The sequence below is a fragment of the Eurosta solidaginis genome, chromosome 3, assembly GCF_040869045.1.
Source record: "Eurosta solidaginis isolate ZX-2024a chromosome 3, ASM4086904v1, whole genome shotgun sequence".
Taxonomy (NCBI): domain Eukaryota; kingdom Metazoa; phylum Arthropoda; class Insecta; order Diptera; family Tephritidae; genus Eurosta; species Eurosta solidaginis.
The window spans coordinates 78,455,593-78,480,427 of NC_090321.1; the positions used below are offsets into that span (position 1 = coordinate 78,455,593).

At 37.1% G+C, this 24,835-nt stretch overlaps 2 protein-coding genes across 9 annotated transcripts in view; one reads left to right on the forward strand and one right to left on the reverse strand.

Moving 5' to 3' along the window:
• The window catches only part of LOC137244042 (uncharacterized), a 460,752-nt gene that overhangs the window by 333,125 nt on the left and 102,792 nt on the right, over positions 1 to 24,835 (forward strand). The gene's annotated exons all lie outside the window — the stretch shown is intronic.
• LOC137244038 (uncharacterized) overlaps positions 1 to 24,835 on the reverse strand; it is a 290,995-nt gene that overhangs the window by 37,934 nt on the left and 228,226 nt on the right. For 6 of the 8 annotated variants that reach the window (XM_067772487.1, XM_067772486.1, XM_067772488.1 and 3 more), the window contains 3 exons: positions 22,945 to 23,067; positions 14,627 to 15,092; positions 13,801 to 14,570 (listed from right to left, as the gene is read on the reverse strand). The exons of 1 other annotated variant lie outside the window; for it this stretch is intronic. In XM_067772487.1, coding sequence (XP_067628588.1) covers positions 13,955 to 14,570; positions 14,627 to 15,092; position 22,945 — 1,083 coding nt within the window. In that variant the 5' untranslated portion in view covers positions 22,946 to 23,067 and the 3' untranslated portion in view covers positions 13,801 to 13,954. Of the gene's footprint in view, positions 1 to 13,800; positions 14,571 to 14,626; positions 15,093 to 22,944; positions 23,068 to 24,835 lie in introns of those variants that run through there. One more of the 8 variants, XM_067772491.1, reaches the window with a different exon arrangement.

The following is a 24,835-nucleotide window of genomic DNA, read 5'->3' on the forward strand; positions in this document are numbered from 1 at the left end:
TCAGCACTGAACATACTTGTAGGAAAAACCCTGGCTATGACAAAACAAGATGGATGTATTCCGGTAAGAGTACTCAATGAGTTCAAGTCACCACTCAAACTGACTAAAGGAGCTATTTTGGGAAGATACCAAGAGGCTGAAGTAGTTATTAACTGTGAACAGCTCCAGGAACACGTTTCAGCTAGTAATACTGATCTTTCAAATGTCATCACGGCATGGACACAGGGGCTAGAGGAAGCATATCAGAGTAAGGCAAAACAACTGCTCCTAAAGTACGCGAACATATTTGACCAGGATGGTTCGAAACCAGGCCGCACCAATGTTGTGAAACATCAAATTGATACTGGAGATGCGAGGCCGATCCGTCAAGCTCCACGTAGTGTTCCACTGGCGAAGCGGGAAGTTGTGAGTCAAATCATACAAGAAATGAACGATAGCGGCGTCATCGAACCATCAGCTAGTCCATGGAGCTCACCAGTAGTACTTGTAAAGAAGAAGGATGGAAAAATGAGGTTTTGCGTGGACTACCGGAAGTTGAATGACGTAACGAAAAAGGATAGCTACCCATTGCCAAGAATTGACGATACTCTGGACTCGCTATCTGGTACGAAATGGTTTTCCACACTGGACTTGAAAAGCGGCTACTGGCAAGTGGAAGTGAAGGAGGAAGACAAAGAGAAAACAGCCTTCAGCGTCGGAGATGGTCTTTGGCAATTTACAGTAATGCCCTTTGGACTATGTAATGCACCAGCTACTTTCGAGAGACTCATGGATTAGGTATTGAAAGGACTACATTCGAAAACATGCTTGGTGTACCTGGACGACATCATCGTATTGGGCAAGAACTTTGATGAACATCTTAAGAACTTGGAGGAAGTTTTCCAGAGAATAGCTGGCGCTGGTCTGAAGTTAAGTCCCAAAAAGTGTGCGCTGTTTAAAAAGGAAGTCAATTATTTGGGTCACAAGGTAACGACAGAGGGCATCTGCCCTGCGAACGAAAAAATAGAGGCTGTAAAGGATTGGCCAAGACCACAGAACCTACATGAATTGAGAAGTTTCCTTGGGCTGTGCACATATTACCGCCGATTTGTACCAAATTTTTCCAGCGTAGCCCATAGCCTCCATGAGCTTACAAGAAAAAACAAAGCTTTTGAATGGAAGAAGGAGCAAGAAGTGGCTTTCCAAACATTGAAGGAGCGTTTTTGCACTGCCCCAATGTTATCATATCCGATTCCAGGAGCAACATTTATTCTAGATACAGATGCGAGTGGATATGCTATAAGAGGCGTTTTATCACAACTGGTCGATGGACAGGAGAAGGTAGTTGCATATTACAGCCGTTCGATTGGAAAACCAGAGAGGAACTACTGTGTTACGCGGAGAGAGCTGTTGGCATTGGTAGAGTGCATTAAACATTTTCACAAATACCTCTACGGCCAGCAATTCCGTGTCAGGACAGATCACGCAGCATTGAAATGGCTTCTGCAGTTCCGTAATCCGGAAGGACAATGGGCACGGTGGATCGAGCGACTTCAAAGCTATGACTTTTCCATTGAGCATCGAAAAGGTAGTACCCATGGGAATGCCGATGCAATGTCACGAAGGCCATGTAGTTTGTAATGCAAGCACTGTTCAAAGGCCGAGGCTAAAGAAGACATTATAGATGTCTGGCTAATGAATATAACGTGTACGGATGAATGGGACAAGGAACAACTAAGAAAGTGTCAGCTAGAAGATGCAGATCTGTCACATGTTATGCAAGGGCTCGAACGAAACAAAAGACCAAGCAGAGAGGAGATGTCAGCAGAGAATCCCATTGCGAAGTCATATTGGGCACAGTGGAACAGTTTAGAATTGATATCCGGTTGCTTGCATCGAGTATGGGAGAGTGAGGATGGTCAATGCAAGAAGAAACTGATAGTTGTTCCCAGAAAGAGGATTCCTGACGTGCTCAGCGAACTGCACAATGGTCCAAGTGGAGGTCATCTTGGAATTACCAAGACACTCGAGAAAATTAAGCAGAGATTCTATTGGGTGATTTGCCGTCAGTCGGTCACCGAGTGGACTGCCAATTGCGAGGTATGCAACAGAGCGAAAGGGCCCAAAACCCGAAGTCATGGCCAGATGAAGCAGTATATTTCAGGAGCACCATTTGAAAGGATCGCCATGGATGTCGCAGGTCCATTTCCTACTAGCAACCGCGGAAACAAATACGTACTGGTGGTTATGGATTATTTCAGTAAATGGCCAGAGGTATACCCAATCCCAAACCAAGAAGCAGAAACAGTAGCAGAAGTGGTTAAAAACGAATGGGTTGCAAGGTATGGTGTACCAATGGAGTTACATTCTGACCAAGGCAGGAATTTTGAATCAGCTGTGTTCCAAGAAATGTGCAAGAAGTTCGGCATTCGAAAAACACGGACAACTGCATTGCATACTCAGTCCGATGGTATGGTGGAACGTTTCAATAGAACATTGGAGGAGCATTTAAGGAAAGTAGTAGACAAGTACCATAAGGACTGGGATACACACATATCACTATTCTTGATGACCTACCGATCGGCAGTACATGACACAACGGGCCAAACTCCCGCAAAGGTAATTTTTGGCAATGACCTTCGACTGCCAGCTGATTTGAAGTATGGGATAGATGCCGATGCGGAGAGGAATGTCAAGAAATCCACTGACGTTTTAGAAGAAGAGCTGAGAGAGATACACGATCTGGTAAGGCAACGAGCAAAGATTATGAGTGACAAGATGAAAGCGAGGTACGATAAAGCAATTAATTCGGAAGGGTTTCAGGAAGGAGATTTGGTGCTGCTATACAACCCACAACGAAAAAAAGGTTTGTCCCCGAAATTGCAGTGTAACTGGGAAGGCCCATACAAAGTTGTAGAACGGATCAACGATGTAGTGTACCGCATACAAACCACGAACCAAAATGAAAGTGGTTCATTTGGAGAGATTAGCAGCGGTTAGATCGAGAGATTTGTGTGATCGGGACGATCAGACTTAGGTGGAGGGCAGTGTCACGGATATTAGCATCACTAAGCTATACCATCACTAAGGCGATGCTAAGGCCATGCCAAGCAGTATTTACGTCAATAATTAAATCATGTATACACATATATAAGGCAGCCGAAAGAGATGTCACACACAGATGCATTTACTTATACGCCTATGTGTATACGAGCAGCGGAGCGGCAATGCACAAACACATGCATATATCATATCTGAGTTGTCACAAGAGAGAGATTTGTGCACGTAGTTGTGGCTGGCGATTTTGTAGCCGAAACTAACTAGTAAGTTCTGGAAATAGAAGAGCCTAGATGTATGCAGCGTAAACTATAAAAGTGGCGCAAGCGAGTAAGAAGTAATTCAGTTTGAGTTGAGCTATCAATCAGTTTGATTAAGCACGCGATCTGGCGGCCAATAGTAGAGTTTCATTTGAGTTATCAACCAGTTTGGTTATTAAGCCAGCGAGTAGCAAAGTATAAGTGTTATTGTGAAGTACTTTAATAAAGGCCATTTTTCCATTATTCAATATTGTAGTTATTTATTCAACAGTTTAGTGATTCGAACTTAGCAGAGGATTGCAAATAAGAGGATTTGCAGCAAATTCGTTACAATATTAAGGGAAAATTTGTTGGAAAATAGCATTGAAAAGCTAATACAAAAGCCAAAAACTGTAGCAAAATATGTTATGACATTTTTGCGATAGTAAAAGAAACCGAGGTACAAAGCATACTTGACGTATTAAACTCCTTTGATCGACATATAAAATTTACTACGGAACTCGAAGAAGATGGAAAATCACCCTACCTGAACTCACTTGTAATAAGAGAAGGCAATCAAATTAAATTGAAGTGGTATAAGAAACCAATATCATCAGGACGCATCATCAATTTTAACTCCAAACACCCAAAGACGATGATTATCAATACAGCAACGGGCTGTATAAGGCGAATGCTACAAATATCGGACGACACTTACCATAAAGAAATTATAGAAGAAATTAAATTACTATTAAGAGATAATGATTTTCCAGAGAATATTATAAAAAGTTTAATAAGAAGAACGCGATCAACAAACCGAGATCTTATACCAAAAATATTTAAATCTGTTATTTACGTACCTGGTTTATCAGAGCGTCTTGCCAAATCAGATTGCTATAATAGCGAAGAAACAAAAATTGCCCATAAACCAATAAATACTCTAAAACATATTTTCAATAAAACAAAATCAAAAATACCGAACACCGAAAAAAACAATGTTGTATATAAAATTCCTTGCAAAGGTAATGATAAAGAATCGTGCAATAAGATTTATGTGGGCACAACCAAAGCAAAATTAAAAACTCGACTGTCACAACACAAATCTGATTATAAACAATGTAATTCTACTAACAACCATAAAACAGCTCTCATGGCCCACTGTGCCAGCAGTTATCACAGTCCGAACTTCGACGACGCTTCAGTTATTGAGAAAGAAGAGAAATGGAAGAAGAGGTACACATTAAAAATGTTACATATCGTTAAAACACATTCAAACATACGAATTAACTGCAAAACAGATATTGATAATACTGCACAGTCATACAGACACATGTTGACAAAAAATAAACAGTATAATACTCCACGTCAGACAGTGTAAAAGTGAACGAAATGTATGTAATTAGTTTTTTGAAGAAAAATTATTGTTATTTGTGATATATTGTTTCATTATAATTTTCATGTTGTTTTTTATTGTTAATAGTTGCCCTGAGGACGATTACCGAAGGTAATCGAAATATACCGGTTATACAAGAACTTCTTGTGTTTTATTACACCTAACCTCGAGCCAGCTTAAAGCGGCATTACCAACCGAAGTGTGCCGTACGTACGGATGTTTGTCGTACGAAACACGTTTGACCGAACCTAAAAGCCCGTAGGAATCAATGTGAGCGTCTGTGTAGATGTACATAACATATTTGTGTGTGTATTGTTTACAGATAAGCACTGTTGCCATTGGCCAGTTTGCATGCATGCTTATGGAAACATTAACTTTTTCCAATTTAATTTTTGATGTTGTAAAAAGCTGGATTTAATATTAAATAATTATAAATAGATTACATATTTATAATCTGCACTTTAACATAATTATTTCGAATTATTTTCACAATTTTGCAAACTTTAATTAGGTGTTTTTGCATAAAACTGCAAACGGTCAAAAATTAGCGCACAAAAGTTTACTAGGCAACTCTGTCTAGTGAGAGAGCGATCAGCTAACACGTTCTTACGGAAAAAATCAAAATTGTTTTGATTTGAACGATCCGGGCTACGTACGTACGAGCGTTGCACGTCGGTGAGTTTTCGTTTACATTGCACACTCATAGGATAGGTCGTGTCAGCTGACACGTTTTTGTACGTACGTTCGTGGGTAACTGCCGCTTAACTCACAGATACATTATTAAAGATCACTAAATTAACTCTATATCTTTCTCAGTCTCTTTATCCCTTACTCGTTTCTCTTCTCCTCAGTTTTTTTTTTTGGTTTGTTATACTAAATCCCTTATTCCCAGTTCCTGTCCCGGTCCCAGAGGGTATGCTGTTTCAAAAAAAAACATTTTGTCCAAAAAACAAAACATAAGGGGTGAACCACCCTTACCATTAAGGTGTATGAAAAATAAATGTTGGCCGATTCTCAGACCTACTAAATTTGATCAAAAACTTGCATGAGAGTCGGTCGAGCCCTTTTACCACAAACACTGTGACACGAGAATCTGGTCATGCATCTTGTTTTATGAGCAGTGATCGAAACCAATTTTTTAAATCGCAAAAGCTCTGAAATGGTTAATCTGATTAGGGGAGAATGTACCAGTACTCATTAGATTCATAACTTGTTGTATTTTTTTGAATCGTTTTACAGATTCATATATGTTATTTGAGTGAAATTGCTTTTTGCCATATGAACGTATAACACTATATTGGTTTTGATTTCCGAACTATACTAAGCCTATAAAAAAATCGGATTTTATTGCATAACGAGATCTTGCATTACTTATTAGCGTACTTTATATTATTAGGACCTTACAATTGGATTCTTGCTAACAAAGGTTATTGATTACAAGCCGAAGATATTTATAAAACTACTTCAACGGTAAACATACGGTCATAACTTAAAAAAAGATTGGAAAATAGGTACTTCAATTATTTTAGGAGACAAGTTCTTCAAGTATAATTTCCTGCAGTCTCAATCGTAACTCTAGTTGTTTTACTGTTTCCAATTTATTCATAAGAGGTAAAACTGAGCGAAAAAATGATAAATTTTTACTGTTATCATTAGATTTGTTAGGCAGTTTCAACCAACTGGGGTTAATGTCTGTCTGCAAAGCTTGTTTTTTGGATGGGGGTCTATATTCTTCTAAATCTAAGTCATCACTTGCATTGAGTGCATTCGCTCGTTTCATACTGTTTACCGACAAGTTAGTTATTTTAGGTTGTATCATTACTTGAGGAGGTGGCCCATTTACAAATGGGAGCTGATCTCTTGCGCAAGGAATCCGTATCACCTCTTCTGGTTGTGGATCAGTAACAAACGGAATATAATAATTCAACTTTCCTTCATTTCTTTGTATAGGGCTCACAACGTCATTGATAACCTGTTTGAGCGTTTTAAGCGCTTTAAGCGGTTGAACGGGCCTCAGCATCGTGACGTTGGTGAGAACCAATTTCTCCTGCGGAATATTGCTGGTACTATGCGTTTCGGATAAAGAACTCGTATTAGTTACTGATTCATCATTAATATCGATAGCTTCATTTATGGGCTTGGAGGTCTTCAACAGAAACAATAGAAGGTTAAATGGTGCCCACTTGGGTTTTTTTGCTCTCCTCAATGTAACAACTTTCGCCGGAAGTGTATACAGGCACCCTTTTCATGTGTTTGTTAAACACTTGGCGCAAACTCTGCCATCTAGTTTTGGCATGTTGCTCTAGAAATAAAAAAAATCAGAGTTATTAATCAATTTGTATACACAAATCGACTGTTGAGTGGAACATCACCCTTTCCTGGCTGCTGTTTCAAAAACGCGCTATCTCAGAAAAATTAAAAAAAACGCCCCATTCTAAAATTTGTTTGAAGAAATTTCCGCGAAAGCGACCTATCTGAGCATAAACGCAACACATTTTGACTTAAGAAAGGTATTATGAACGTTATGAGATACGGTAATCTTTAATAGAGTTCTGAGATAGAGCGTTTTTAAATATAAATAAATGCTGAGATAGGGCGTTTCCGGAAAGTACTCTGGAATACAGCTGAGATAGAGGGATATTTCACTCAGCAGTGGAAATGTATACTTAAGATAAAATTGGTATAAAAATATTGTTTTTAATATAGCTACCGATTTCTCCAATTTCGGTTTCTCGAATCTCGAAGTGGTCGCAGGGCTCGCGAGCTTCTCGATATTCAATTTAATCGAATTAAATAAGTACTATTTTTTCAGAAACATGCTTTCGTTGAATGGAAAGGATATTAGTGGAAAATTGTACCGAATTGTCTTACAATCGATTTTTGTGTTTCGCGATAACTGACGCACATTGAGAGCAACAAGAAGATCAAGTTTACCTACACCTGCCAACTTAACTCATTAATGATCTTCTATAACTTGCCCACGTCAGCAAAGACTGTAGCTCCTGGCAGCATAGCTGAACAACATCATCGTCCAGTTGGAGTGTCTTAGTTCGTGGAGGCTGAGATCACCAGCTGTACGGCCAAATCCTGTCGCCGTGGTATAGAGGTAGTGTGCTGACCATCTCTCAAAAATTACATCGATTGTCCGTCCACATTGCCTTGGCACCAAAAGTTCGTCCGCCTTAGCAGATAAAGTTTTGGGTGGGCATAAAACATGTATTTATGTATTTAGGTCCGCGAATTTGTGGAAAAACGAACACTCTAAATTGGAAGGAAAGCTTGGCCTTGATCCCTTCGGAGATTTAAATTTCTAAAGAATTCGTTGAAGAACATCCATCAGAAGAGGATCGTGGCATGATGCAGGAAATATAATATGTGAGCTGAAAAGTCTGGAATGCGGCTGGTCGCTTGATTCCTTGTCCACCAAAAAAACTTCTCTCTAACGACTGAAAATTCTGGTCTGCATAAAATTGCAAAATTTGTATGTAATAAAAAAATATGACTGTGCTTTTTGTTTTTGTTATGAAAAACCCCAAAATAAAACAAGTAAGGAAGGCTAAGTTCGGGTGTAACCGAACATTACATACTCAGTTGAGAGCTATGGAGACAAAATAAGGGAAAATATGACATGTGTATCAAATGGAAGGCATTAAAGAGTATTTTAAGAGGCAGTGGGCCATAGTTCTATAGGTGGACGCCATTTAGGGATACCTCCATAAAGGTGGACCAGGGCTGACTCTAGAATTTGTTTGTACGATATGGGTATCAAATGAAAGGTGTTAATGAGTATTTTAAAAGGAAGTGGGCCTTAGTTCTATAGGTGGACGCCTTTTCGAGATATCGCCATAAAGGTGAACCAGGGGTGACTCTAGAACTTGTTTGTACGATATGGGTATCAAATTAAAGGTATTAATGAGCATTTTAAAAGAGAGTGGTGGTAGATGTATATGTGAAGGCGTTTTCGAGATATCGACCAAAATGTGGACCAGGGTGACCCAGAACATCATCTGTCGGGTACCGCTAATTTATTTATATATGCAATACCACGAACAGTATTCCTGCCAAGATTCCAAGGGCTTTTGATTTCGCCCTGCAGAACTTTTTCATTTTCTTCTACTTAATATGGTAGGTATCACACCCATTTTACAAAGTTTTTTTCTAAAGTTATATTTTGCGTCAATAAACTAATCAAATTACCATGTTTCATCCCTTTTTTCGTATTTGGTATAGAATTAAGGCATTTTTTTCATTTTTCGTAATTTTCGATATCGAAAAAGTGGGCGAGGTCATAGTCGGATTTCGGCCAATACAAAGTGCGTTCAGATAAGTGCGTAAACTGAGTTTAGTAAAGATATATCGATTTTTGCTCAAGTTATCGTGTTAACGGCCGGGCGGAAGGACAGACGGTCGACTGTGTATAAAAACTGGGCGTGGCTTCAACCGATTTCGCCCCTTTTCACAGAAAACTGCCATCGAATCTAAGCCTCTACCAAATTTCACAAGGATTGGTAATTTTTTGTTCGACTTATGGCATTAAAAGTATCCTAGACAAATTAAATGAAAAAGGGCGGAGCCACGCCCATTTTGAAATTTTCTTTTATTTTTGTATTTTGCTGCACCCTTGCCATTACTGGAGTTGAATGTTGACATAATTTACTTATATAGTGTAAAGATATTAACTTTTCTTTTAAAATTTGACTAAAATTTTTTGTTTTTTAAAAAGTGGGCGTGGTCGTTCTCCGATTTCGCTAATTTTTATTAGGCATACATATAGTAATAGGAGTAACGTTCCTGCCAAATTTCATCATGATATCTTCAACGACTGCCAAATTACAGCTTGCAAAACTTCTAAATTACCTTCTTTTAAAAGTGGGCGGTGTCACGCCCATTGTCCAAAATTTTAATATTTTCTATTCTGCGTCATAAGTTCAACTTACCTACCAAGTTTCATCGGTTTGTCCGTCTTTGGTAATGAATTATCGCACTTTTTCGAAATTTTCGATATCGAAAAAGTGGGCGTAGTTATAGTCCGATATCGTTCATTTTTAATAGCGATCTGAGATGAGTACCCAGGAACCTACGTACCAAATTTCATCAAGATACCTCAAAATTTACTCAAGTTATCATTTTAAAGGACGGACGGACGGACATGGCTCAATCAAATTTTTTTTCGATCCCGATGATTTTGATATATGGAAGTCTATATCTATCTCGATTCCAACTGAGTATAAAAATGTGTGAACAGTGAGAATTTAAAATTTTTTTTAAACATCATTTGCCTGTCACTGGTTTTACCTGGTAATATTTTTAACATGATGCCGCGGTAAAATCTGCCAACAAGAACAACAACTCACTCCACCAAAATTTGACAGATCGAAAAAATTCTGGAAGTTAAACACATATTTTTCTTTTCCATCAATCAACCAAGATGTTGCGTTTGTAAATATAAAGGAACTTCAGACTTGCCAATTGAAGTTTATTTCGCCCTTCACATTCACGTACAAAATTTCGCGAAGCACTGTTATGAACATTCTCACTATACAAGAAAAATACTTGCTAACATATTTTGCGTTCTATTCATTTGTTAAATTTGCAGTTTTTAATTGTGAAAAATTTTAGAAAAGTACCAATATCAACGATTTTAGATGTAACTTCGGCACCTATTGCCAACAACACCTGAGGAAAGGATAAAGAAATGTTGCTAAGTACTTAAAAAAAGCACGCATTGGAATCTGCAGGCCTGCCAAAACATTGCACTCAGGATTGCCACGAAATATCTCCTTATGACCCCTGAACATATGCTGGATAATGAGGCTGAAAAGCTCATTATAAAGAAGCTAAATAAAATGCGGAACACAGTTTTTACCGAATTGTACAAACCGGGGCATCGCAGCTAATAACTTCTTGATCGAGCCCCGCTTACCAGGGGTATACGACACATTTCCGTAAGCACTACAATGAGTTCCGGAACTTACCAACTTAGCCGTTTAATCGAGATAATCACAAGTCTAATCCACACCAAGTCGTTTAATACCTTTGCCGCGTCGCGCCTGGTGCATCCTCTTATCAGCAGCTGTTGCAGAATAGGCAAGCAGACTACACAGGTAGACACCACTCACTCTGCTCCAACTTCGATAAGCATACTGTAATAGGCTATAGTTTTACTTTCACAAATATACTCCATACGATGTGCCCCCACAAGCTTTGTGAAATTAACGCCACTAACAGCAGCGTCCGCTATGGCACAACCCTGTTGAAACTGCTAGTTTCTTTGGACCCCCGTTAGAGGACTTTGATGATTTGTGAGTGGCTCCGCAGCGCTGCCTAGAAAAAAAGAGTGCTGCTTACAAAGGAGTTCTCATAATTACAGCATCATTTGCATATTTTACTTTTGCAGCAACTGTATCTCCACCAAATAAAATTTTGAAAGTTTCAGTTGCTGATGCTTCTAATAATATCTTTTAAAATTACCTACTTGACCAAAATTTAAGCAATAATGTATAAAAGTATCAAAAAAAAATTTTTCCTGCATTTGGTGGAGACAATATAAACATGTTATTTTCCTTTGGAATATTTTTATACTCAGTTGAGCAGAGCTCACAGAGTATATTAAGTTTGATTGGATAACGGTTGGTTGTGCAGGTATAAAGGAATCGAGATAGATATAGACTTCCATATATCAAAATCATCAGGATCGAAAAAAAATTTGATTAAGCCATGTCCGTCCGTCCGTCCGTTAACACGATAACTTGAGTAAATTTTGAGGTATCTTGATGAAATTTAGTATGTAGGTTCCTGAGGACTCATCTCAGATCGCTATTTAAAATCAACGATATCGGACTATAACCACTCCCACTTTTTCGATATCGAAAATTTCGAAAAACGGGAAAAGTGCAATAATTCATTACCAAAGACAGATAAAGCGATGAAACTTGGTAGGTGAGTTGAACTTATGACGAAGAATAGAAAATTAGTAAAATGTTGGAGAATGGGCGTGGCACCACCCACTTTTAAAAGAAGGTAATTTAAAACTTTTGCAAGCTGTAATTTGGCAGTCATTGAAGATACCATTATGAAATTTGGCAGGAACGTTACTCCTATTACTATATGTACGCTTAATAAAAATTAGCAAAATCGGAGAAGGACCACGCTCACTTTTAAAAAAAATTTTTTTTAAAGTAAAAAATTTAATATCTTTACAGTATATAAGTAAATTATGTCAACATTCAACTCTAATAATGATATGGTGCAACAAAATACAAAAAATAAAGAAAATTTCAAAATGGGCGTGGCTCCGCCCTTTTTCATTTAGTTTGTCTAGAATACTTTTAATGCCATAAGTCGAAATAAAATTTCCCAATCCTTTTGAAATTTGGTAGGGGCATAGATTTTATAACGTTAACTGTTTTCTGTGAAAATGGGCGAAATCGGTTGAAGCCACGCCCAGTTTTTATACACAGTCTTCCATCTGTCCTTCCGCAAGGCCGTTAACACGATAACTTGAGCAAAAATCAACATATCTTTACTGAACTTAGTTCACGTACTTATCTGAACTCACTTTATCTTGGTATAAAAAATGAACGAAATCCGACTATGACGACGCCCACTTTTTCGATATCGAAAATTACAAAAAAGGAAAAAAATGCCATAATTCTATACCAAATACGAAAAAAGGGATGAAATATGGTAAGGTAATTGGATTGGTTTATTGACGCGAAATATAACTTTAGAAAAAACTTTGTAAAATGGTTGTGACACCTACCATATTAAGTAGAAGAAAATGAAAAAGTTCTGCAGGGCGAAATAAAACACCCTTGAAATCTTTGCAGGTATTACATATATAAATAAATTAGCGGTATCCAACAGATGATGTTCTGGGTCACCCTGGTCCACATTTTGGTCGATATCTGGAAAACGAGTTCACATATACAACTATCACCACTCCCTTTTAAAACTCTCATTAGAGTCACCCCTGGTCCACCTTTATGGCGATATCTCGAAAAGGCGTCCACCTATAGAAATAAGCCCCACGCCCTTTTAAAATACTCATTAACACCTTTCATTTGATACCCATATCGTACAAACAAAGTCTAGAGTCACCCCTGGTCCACCTTTATGGCGATATCTCGAAAAGGCGACCACCTATACAACTACCACCACTCCCTTTTAAAACCCTCATTAATACCTTTAATTTGATATCCACATTGTACAAACACATTCTAGAGTCACCCCTGGTCCACCTTTATGGCGATATTTCGAAACGGCGTCCACCTATAGAACTAAGGCCCACTCCCTTTTACAATACTCATTAACATTTTTCGTTTGATACCCATATTGTACAAACGTATTCTAGAGTCACCACTGGTCCACCTTTATGGCGATATCTCGAAAAGGCGACCACCTATACAACTACCACCACTCCCTTTTAAAACCCTCATTAATACCTTTAATTTGATACCCATATCGTACAAACAAATTCAAGGGTCGCCCCTGCTCCACCTTTTTGGCGATATCTCGAAACGGCGTCCACCTATGGAACTAAGGATCACTCCCTTTTAAAATACTCATTAACACCTTTCCTTTAATACCAATATTGTACAAACAAATTCTAGAGTCACCCCTGGTCCACCTTTATGGAGATATCTCGAAACGGCGTCCACCTATGGAACTAGGGATTACTCCCTTTTAAAATACTCATTAACACCTTTCATTTTATACCCATATCGTACAAACAAATTCTGGAGTCAACCCTGATCCACCTTTATGGCGATATCCCTAAATGGCGTCCACCTATAGAACTATGGGCTACTCCCTCATAAAATACTTTTTAATGCCTTTAATTTGATACACATGTCACACAAACACATTCCAGGGTTTCCCTCGGTTCATTTTCTTACATGGTTATTTTCCCTTATGTTGTCACCATAGCTCTCAACTGAGTATGTAATGTTCGGTTACACCCGAACTTAACCTTCCTTACTTGTTATCTATAACATTATATAAATCTTGTAAAAAATTTATAATTTTATATTCATCATTATAAAATTGAAATTTTAATAAATGTTCTAAAATTTCTATTGATTCATTTCAGTATAATAATAATCATATAGATTTCCAATAGGAGCACTAAATATTAAATTTTGAGGTTCTATACATTTTAAATATAAATATAATTCTTTAAGATTTAAGGTATTTATATCATTATTTACAATTTTTAAACAATTTTTAATTAATGTGGATTCAGTATTCCAAAATTTAAATTCGGATGATAACTAAACAGATGTATTTAAAATATGATGTATTGGAGCTGTAGGATGCTCACTTTGTCTCCCTTTCCTCTCTTTTTGTTCACGGAATTTGATTGATCTGATTGGTCGCAGATAGCGATAACTTCATGATCAATTGGTGGTTCGGATCCAGTGGAGAATTTATTAAAAATGTCGAACGATAATTGGCTTCCTTCCACCATTCCGTCTTCGGCTTTTTTGAGATCTTCGAAAAATCGTAAACATCTAGCTTCACCACTTGGTAGCCACGTTCTCCCGGCGATGTTATAGTATAAGTACTCCCTGGAATCCTTCTGGAGATAGATTGACAAATTAACCCAATGCTGGAGCGAGAATTGCCAGCTTGGAACGACTCTTCTAGCATATCTTCTATTGATTTGTTTACGCAATTGATTTGTAAAGGAACATCTACATGAGTTGTTTGAGTAGGAACAATCATTGACGATGTGGATGTGGTTGCCGTGATGCGCGATGATGATCACGGCCCCTGAAAATTTTCTGCATAATTGTTCGTTATCCAATTTGATGTTTCCATGCTCATCGTTTGTTCCATATATGTCGTGGACCACTCGCTGTTTAGTAGGATGCTTACCAAACTCCTCATTGAACACTTTCCTAATTATAAAAATAAAATTATAGATATTAACATAACTACAATATTTAATTCTTACCTAATTCTTTCTTCTGGGCTAACAATGTTTTCTGCACAAATGCTAATGACTCCATTAGGGTATGAAGGTACCTCTTCGCCTCGTATTGCTTCTCCTTCAAGGAGAGTGAGATCAAAATCTCCAATGTCATAGTTATATCCAGCAAAAATTCTTTGCTCAGAAATTACCAACAGAACCGATAGAAGCGAACCATTCATATTCATGTTCCTTTTCCGTTTTTCCTCTTTCGTTACTGCTATCTCCACTAATTGAGTATTCGGAAATTGATTCTTCTGAGTAGTTGGAAGAGATTGAACTTGATCTTCGTCTTTTTTCGACATCTCTTCTAATATCACTTCCCCTTCGTTTTCTGTCATTACGGGCGACACATCGTCGATCGGCACCGGTTCCCGATTCATCTTCACTTGTTTCTTTAACATTATTTTCAGGTGAATAACAATAACTGCACACACTATTTTCACTGTCACTGTTAAAAAACATTTAACATTGAATTAAAAATTTCAGCTCTTATGTATATACGATTTTCGTGTCTAAAAATATATGTTCTACACCCGCACTATGCGTGGTAAAAATAATAAAACATTATAACGACGACGACGACGACGACAAGAACGACAAGAATGCTGGTAGAGGCGGAGACAACGCCGGCTGAGGAAGCAATTTTCCCAGATCATGACATTAGCATCATGGCCTACGGCCGAAGCGAAGAGAGAAGATAGACGCCTACTTAGAAGAAAAACAACGTGAACGTCATGAGTGCGAGGGGGATAAGTTTGGGACAGCTTCCTACATGAACGATAAGGCGACTTTGGAATCAGCGAGCAGAAGTTGTGAAAGGAACGCCACTACTTATTGCTAAACTAGAAGGGAGATGTCGATCCCTGGCGATGAAATGTACGTTCCGCCACACGACTATGACGAAGTGAAAATGTTAATATTTTTTGCGCCCGAAATAGACAGACCACCCACCGAACTGAACACGAAGGCGATAAGTTGGAAAAGAGCATACATCAATTGTCGTGCAAAATATGGTCGAACGAACATATGCGGACTGGAATTAAAGTAAGCTTTGCGCAATCTTCAAGTAAAGTGTAGGTATATCTGGCATATTGGTTAAAAGACTGTAGCTTAACAAATAAGAACTCTTTGTCTTATAATAACATTGTTAACTAATTCCTCGTAGCCATGTAGTTAAATGTGATCAAAATTCCATTACTACACAGTTGAAACTTTTAAGAGTTTTCAATGGTTAATCTGAGAACTGTGGCTAAATTCAATTAATGTGATTTTTGAAATGTACACCTTTCATCTAAAACAATTTATATGAAAAAAGTGTACCTTTCCAAAGTCGCACATACTGAATCTAAGCCATAGATGGGGAAATTTAAGCGTAAGGGTGGTAAACGGAAGAGTAAAGAATTAAGTTTGCGTATCATTAAAAAAATTTGAACACCCAGCTATTGGAAATTTATACAACAGAGTGCTGCAGAAATTTAGTTTAAAATTAAGATTTTCATGTAAAAAAACTGAACTTGTTTGGCTTGCGGCACGTGATTTTCTCTACGGTATTTTGTTAAAAGATAAATTTATATAAGGCTTTTTGTTAAAACGAAAGTGTGTGACATTGTACTTTACCAAAGCAGACTAATCTTGGAAATTTAGGAACGTAATATCTAAAAATACACTTAGTCCCACTTGCAGAACATCCAAGGTTAAATATATAAATTCAGAGTTAAGTAACTCGATGTTAAAACGTTATTTTTTTAACCCAGGCAATGTGTTGCGGAACATCTTTTTGACATCGAGTTAGTTAACTCTAGGTACGGGTGGGTATTTTCGCGTTTAGTTGTACACACTGTATTTTTATACTCATTTGAGCAGAGCTCACAGATTATACCAACTTTGATTGGATAATGGTTGGTTGTACAGGTATAAAGGAATCGAGATAGATATAGACTTCCATATATCAAAATCATCAGTATCAAAAAAAAATTTGATTGAGCCATGTCCGTCCGTTCGTCCGTCTGTCCGTTAACACGATAACTTAAGTAAATTTTGAGGTATCCTGATGAAATTTGGTATGTGGGTTCCTGGGCATTCATCTCAGATCACTATTTAAAATGAACGATATCGGACTATAACCAAGCCCACTTTTTCGATATCGAAAATTTCGAAAAACCGAAAAAGTGCGATAATACATTACCAAAGACGGATAAAGCGATGAAACTTGGTAGGTGAGTTGAACTTATGACGAAGAATAGAAAATTAGTAAAATGTTGGACAATGGGCGTGGCACCACCCACTTTTAAAAGAAGGTAATTTAAAATTTTGCAAGCTGTAATTTGGCAGTCGTTGAAGATACCATTATGAAATTTGGCAGGAACGTTACTCCTATTACTATATGTACGCTTAATAAAAATTTGCAAAATCTGAGAACGACCACGCCTACTTAAAAAAAAATTTTTTTTAAGTCAAATTTTACCAAAAGATTTAATATCTTTACACTATATATAAATAAATTATGTCAACATTAAACTACAGTAATGATATGGTGCAATAAAATACAAAAATAAAAGAAAATTTCAAAATGGGCGTGGCTCCACCCTTTTACATTTAATTTGCCAATCCTTATGAAACTGATAACTGTTTTCTGTGAAAAAGGGCAAAATCGGTTGAAGCCACGCCCAGCTTTTATACACAGTCGACCGTCTGTCCTTCCGCTGGGCCGTTAACACGATAACTTGAGCAAAAATCGATATATGTTTACTAAACTCAGTTCACGTACTTATCTGAACTCACTTTGTATTGGTTTAAACCAGTGGTTCTCAAACATTTTGCAGTCGCGACCCACCAAAACTGCCAAAATGTCTGAAAAACGTAGAAATCGTACAAAACCCAAAAAGTGAAGAGAAGACACTTTTCTATTTCCCTTCATTGTGGCATTCTATTACCAAAAACCAATATAAAATACTAAAACTAAAACCATTGCGCCGTTTAGCGTAAAAGTGTATCAACGCCACTCTCGGTATCAGCGCAATAATGCAACACCACATAGGGAAAACAGATTCAAGACGGCAACGGCGACGCGGCATCTGTCAAATTATTTTTACACATGTTCTTATGGGGATGCATTTTTTGAGCACGACACGCCAAAGCGGCAATCAATCAGAATAGCCGCCGTCGCCAGATTAGATCTTTTTCTATTTTTGACAGCGACGATCGTGGCGTTCTTTTTTCTTCTTTATTAATTAAAATGATAAAACAAGTAAATAAATTTAAATATGTGTTAAAATCGACAAGTTATACATTTTTTAACACATGCTATAATTTTTTGAAAATTTGTTGCTGTTGTTTGAGAAAATTCGCAACTGTCGCATCTCTGCAGCACTTACAATTTGGTTCATTCACTTGCTTTGGAAGTATTGCTGCAGAGATTTCATCAGACGAACTGGTAAGGAAATGTATTCCTTTCATGACTGAAGCACTGCAAAATTTAAAAAACGAATTGCACCGTTATTTTCCAAGAGAGGTACAGGAAGATAACAGCAAGTGCTGGATATTAAATCCATTCCTCAGTAACTGCGCTGAGGTTGCAGATCTCGGCAACATTTTGAACGAAAATTTATGTGAGCTAGCAGCTGACAGTATGCTTAAAATGGAATTTTTATCCGAAAATATTTCAACATTTTGGATAAAGCGAAAGCTCCAGTATCCTGGCCTAGCGAAAATAGCGCTTAAAATACTCAGTCAGTTTTCAACATCATATCTATGCGAAATGACTTTTTCACAAATGGTGAACATAAAAACAAAGAAACGAAATAAACTTAATATAGAAAATGATTTGATTGTTTGCATGTCACGTATGGAGCCGCGTTATTCCAAATTACTTCAAAATAAGCAAGCCCATCCTTCGCATTAACTTATGTCTGTAAAATTAATGTAATACGTATAATATAAAATATATCGCGCAGGTAGATCTAAGCATCGATAAACTAAGAAAATCACAATTTTCAACTTCAAAATTTCAGATTTTTGAGTTAGCTCCCCTTAGATTTAGGTGCGCGATATGTACATATGTCATTTTTGGATTTTTTAAAGAATGAATAAATTATTTTTCTGTTTAAAAAAATTTGGTTCAAGTTATTCAATCAAGCCCGCGACCCACCAGGAAGGGTGACGCGACCCACCAGTGGGTCGCGACCTACAGTTTGAAAACCTATGGTGTAAACAATGGCCGAAATCCGACTATGACCACGCCCACTTTTTCGATATCGAAAGTTACGAAAACTTAAAAAAATTTCATAATGAATGTCAATTACGGGGTTCACCGGACGCGATTCAATAAAGGAATTTACAGACTCTGTGTGGATGCGGCGTAGGGTCTCTTGAAGCTCCGTTAGGTCAAACGGCTGTGTTGTAGGTTGTCGGATCTCGTCATAGATGTCCCCTTATGAGCCTGGGCGGCGGGTTTTCCTCAAGTAGAGTCCATTTGGATGACCACGTTTCGCTAGAAATGTCTTACTTATCATTCCGTTACGCTCCCTTACATTGAGCAATTCCGATTATTTCTATTATGCAAATGATGCTCAGGCGTCATAAGGAGACATCTCGTGCCAGTTCTGAGTGCAGTATTTTGACAGGCCCATAGCCTTCTCCAGTGAGTGTCCTTTAGGCCCGGCGACCATACCGGCAACGTAGATCCAGTACTAGAATAATATCAAAAACTATTATTCAGTTCGACCACCACACAAAGACACCATCGTGGCCAGAACCATTTGTACATAGCAGCTTACCAGTAAATATAATGAATTATATATATATGTAATTATTTAATTTCTTGTAGATGGCTGAGATGATATGTGTCCAATTGCCAAGATATTTCTTTTGAATTAAAATATTTCGAGGTTTTCGCGGTTGTTTTGACGTTCGTTTACTTGTCATTTCACAGATTGCTAAAGAGTTAGCAAATTAACCCTTCAACATTAGCGAGTTAAAAAATTAACCTTTTAACCCTGGTTTAACTGCTAACTCGTCGTTGTACAAGCAAATTTATCTTTTTAACCCCTCATGTCAAGTTAACTCTGAGTTTAAAAGATAGCCTGCCGTTCTGCAAGTGGGCCTTAGTTTTTTTTTGTGCAATCTTTCGTTTAATCAAAATTTCTCGTAGGAAACCATGGAAACAACCTAAAATTTAAGATTTTACAACGAATTCGACAAATTTGTGAATTGCCGAATTGTTTTTAAACCAATTAAAGAATAATAAAATTTGGTCCATTTCTTTATATTTGGTCCTTTTTATACCTAGCAGTATTTGTATACAGGGTATCATAACTTTGATTGGATAACGGTTGGTTCTACAGGTATAAAGGAATCGAAATAGATATAGACCTCTATATATCAAATTCATCCGTATCGAAAAAAAAAATGATTGAGCTATGTCCGTCCGTCCGTCTGTCCGTTAACACGATAACTTGAGTAAATTAGCGAAATCGGATGATAACCACGCCCCCTTTTTATATATATAACATTTTGGAAACACACAAAAAAACCTGATTATTTAGTAAACAATACACCTAGAATGTTGAAATTTGACGTGTGGACTGATGTTGAAGAGACTCTTGATAAAAATTTGAAAATATTTTTTAAAATGGGCGAGGCACCGCCCACTTGTGATAAAATCAGTTTTACAAATATTATTAATAAGAGCATACTATAAGGAATGCTTTGAAGAAAAATTAACGAAATCGGTTAAGGACCACGCCCACTTTTTTATTAAAGATTTTTAAAAGGGTCGTGGACAAATAAAATAAGCTATATCTTAGCGAAAACGAGCTTTGTATCAATAGGATTTTACTCTCTAAATTGAGTTATAACATTAAATTGGAAAACACTAAAATTTTTGAAAATGGGTGTGACACCGCCCCTTTTATGACTAAGCAATTTTCTATGTTTCGGGAGTCATAACTCGAAGAAAAATTAACATATCGTAATGAAGTTGTGTACACATATTTTCCTTATAGCAGAAAATATTTGTAGTAAAAATGAACGGAATCGGTTAAAGACCACGGCAACTTAGTTATAAAACAAGTTTAAAAGGGTCGTAGACTAGAATAATAAGCTATAACTTAGAAAAAATAGTTTCGAATCAATGATATTTCACTTATTAAGTTTTATGGTAAGAGTAAATGGGGAGAACATTTTTTTAAACGGGCGGTGCGAGCTGTTATGTAGTAAAGTAATTTATCTGAAATGAAATGTACAATTGAAGCTCACGCTGAGTATATAATGTTCGGTTACACCCGAACTTAGACTTACTTGTTTTAAATGAATTTTGGTTCCAAATGAAAACATGGTGTGGCAACCGTGTCCGTACCTTCAAGCACTGATGACCTGATATGAAGCTTCTCGCTCTCTGAGAGCGCGTGAAAATGTGCATATTTTATAACATCCGCCATAGATGCCATTATGCTCAAAATCAAATTTGGGCATTTCAGAATAACTTTGGGGTATTTTCCATGGTAAAGGTTTAATTTATGATTTTCACCGAAAATTTACTCAAGATTGTCAAATGGGATATCAAAAAACTCGAATTTTTGTCAGGATTACAAATCCGAAGAAAAAAATAACTCCTTTTCACCCGTGGAAAATTTATCAGTGACAACACCTTTCATTGAAGGGCTGTACACGAAACGGGTTTTGGTAGCAACTTCCGATTGATATAAAAGTCAGCTTCTTAGTCTTCGCATTGATGTAAATGGATGCATAAAGGCCATGTTTTTGTGGAGCGTTGCGACATTCCATTTTTGACAGCTGAGATAAATTGTAGATATACGTATAGGTTAACGCAACATGTTTAATTAATAGCTTTTTGCGGACGACAACGCAGATACTTCACCAAGTGATATAATTTCGTAATTTCTTATACATTTTTTGCGTTTTTTATTGTATGTTGATATACATACGTTCATAAACGTTTTGGTCGCATCAAAGTGAAAAAAGGGGCTAGCCGCTTATTGTTATCTTATGGCGGTGCCAGAGCAACAAAGCAAAGCAACGCAATTGAAATATATTATTTCATATTTTTTCACTTATCTACCACAAAATATTTCTACAAAACTTTACCTTTTTTATAAATTTTAATAAGTTTTTATCAGCTTACTTGCTGATTTATTTGAAAATAATGAAACCGAACGGATTTCTTGGAGAATTTTTTTTGCGTATTTTAGGCAACTCTATAGCCATCTGACTTCAGAGCCCATTCTTAGAAACGAATGAACTTTTGTTTACAATTGAATGAACAAACAGCTGATTTCAAGCCCCTTTCCTGGAAACAAATTGAGAGAGAATGAAAGTTTCGTATCAGGTCATCAGTGCCTTCAAGTCATTTCAATTTTTTCATGCTATCTCTTCCTCGCTCTGCTTGTTCACACTTTCTTTCAAGAAAATCAAAATAAAAGTAAATGCGAATGGAAAGCACAAAAGACGCCAACAGAGTTGAATTCAGGAATTGAATAGTGTAAAACGGAACTATGCAATTGAACAGTAAGGTCTTCGTTAGAAAAACAAAAACAACGCTTTAACAACGTTAAACTTCCTTAACCCTAACGACATAGTCGTAACCATATTTTTACTTATCCATATCAAATTGGCATCAGTTATTGGTGCCTTAACCTAAAAATCGTGAAAATTTCATATAAATGAAGAAACCGCAAAAAATTACAAACATATATCATAACAAATAAGTCTCTTAGTCAAAACGTATCCAAAACAATAAATAAAATCCACAAAAAGTGAATAAATTCTCCAACTCAAATATTTTTAGGTTATGGATATGGCGAAAAATCAAAAACCAATTGGTTGGCTATGGTATGATTATAGCGTTAGCGTTATGTTATGGCACCATTAATCGATTACATTGATTTCCATAAGGTTGGTTCGATCAGCTGTTTTATATGGTTATGGATAAGTCACCATTAATTGGCTCTTTAGTCATTATACCTTTCCTGATGTACAGGCTGAGTCGACGGTATCGATAGAAGATCGGATGAAGTTTGGAATATTCGAAAGAAAACTTCTCCGAAGAATATATGAAGTCTATCTATGAGGGATAGAAGACTTCAACTCCTTTGGTGCTCCCAATTGACGTCAGTTTTCACAAAACATGAAAAATTGGCATGACTTGTCACGTCTAGGCGGTTTAGCTCCAAATAATGACGCATTATGATGGCCCAAAGGCCCCTTGTGACCTTCTTCTATTTTATATTCGCTTATCTCTAACACATACATATGTATGTAATTATAAATAAATTTAAACTTACTTGAAATATTACAAGCCTTAGCGACTTCGTCCCATTGTTGTTCACGAATTTTTCGTTCTTCCTCTCTCGATGGTACACATGGTCCCTTTTCTTTTCTATTCCACGCATACTCAGCTTTGCGCACTGTTAAAAATAAGTTAGAGTTTTAATATATTTTTAGTGATGTTCCGGCTAGAGATTTTTCCGGGTTACGGATAGGGAGTGAAAAATCAGAACAGGATTCGGATATTCGGTTAACTCTATCCCATGTAGGTTAGGTGAGGTTGAACTGGTCGGTTCGTTGGGACCTCACATACACTGATTTAGTCCATGGTTTTACCAGAAGTTGGTTTAACGACCAAACATAAAACCTGTCAAAAACCAGGACCTGTTTTAAAATAACTCCGTCCCCTTGCCAATACGAAATGCTCCTACTCCAACCCGCACTTTCTACATCTGCTATCACTGAACAAGCCTAATTTAAAGGCATGCTACGCCAGTATTCAGTCAGAATACCCGTCGTGAGTCTATAGTCCTATCTTTTGATATGAGTACACTGAAAGAAATGGTGCTAGTAAAATCAACAAATCGGTTCTGTTGTTCTTGACTTAACGGAGATTCGGTGAAATTCATCGAATTATGGTTAATTCGACCGAGTTCTTTGTCAAGCGAACAAATTAGTTTCGTCATTTCAACAGAAGGGAAATTGTCGCTCTTAAGTTAACAAAATTCTGTAAAATTGACAGATTCCTAATCAATCTAACTGATTTATTTGTTAACACAACTGATCTCACTGGTCATTTCAACAGCGATCAACAGTCAATACATGAGCAAATTTCAAAGAGAATTTTACGCTCACTGCGCTCTCTGCTTTGTACTTATGTATGCTGTGTACTATATGTATGCACATATTTGCGTATGTATGTAATAATAATTAGTAATAATTCTTGTTTAAAGTTGTTTATTGGTTAAATATTCAATGTTCGATGAATTCAATAAATTACAATTAATAGTTTGGTAGTGAAAATTTGATAATTAACTTGGATTTGAAAATATTCAACTTAATAGTTCAACTTAAATGACACGACTTGTACTACTTAACGACCGACGATTCTCTCTTCGACTTTCAACTTCAACGACTGGATAACGACTTGACTTCTTGATTTCAATGACAACAATAACTGGAGTGCATGGCTATTATCCGAGTATTGCAGGGCTGCCACCCTTTTACACCCGGCCATCCTGATCATCATCTGTCTCAGATGATAAATCACCAACATCGTCTTGGTACTTCCATGGTTTTATGTTATCTGCACTTGTGGACGTGTGTTTTGGCCCCTCGAAATCTGCAACTTTTTCTACATCATATCTGCCATTCTGTTTCACGTCGATAATTTTGTATGGGCCAATGTACTTATTGCTGAGCTTTTTTCCAGCTACAAATTGGGTCTTCTTAACTGCTACGAGATCAAGCTTTTTATACCCAGCATGAGGTTTGCGTTTTTTGTCATAGCTCTTTTTATACTGTGCTTGTGCTTTTGCTATGGCCTCTTTCGCGTTTACTCTGACCTTTTGTCGTTCATCTGAAAATAAAGTTAAGATTTCTTCTTCAATCGCTCTTACCAAATCTGGCTGTGCCTCGCTACGCATTTTTACTCCGAACAAAACTTCGAACGGCGTGAATTTAACCCTTATCGCTAACGATCCTTTGTGGGTTGCCGAATATATCCACCCATGTTTTCAGGTGTTTTACAACATCTGCTGCATCTGTCGACTTTGTTGCAAATAACCAAATGAATTTACTAAAACCATCCACTATTGCAAAAATGTATTTGTAGCACTTTGTTGTGGCGTCTAACGGCCCTAGATGGTCGACGTGTATAGTACATAGTGGTGCATCACCCTTGTTTAT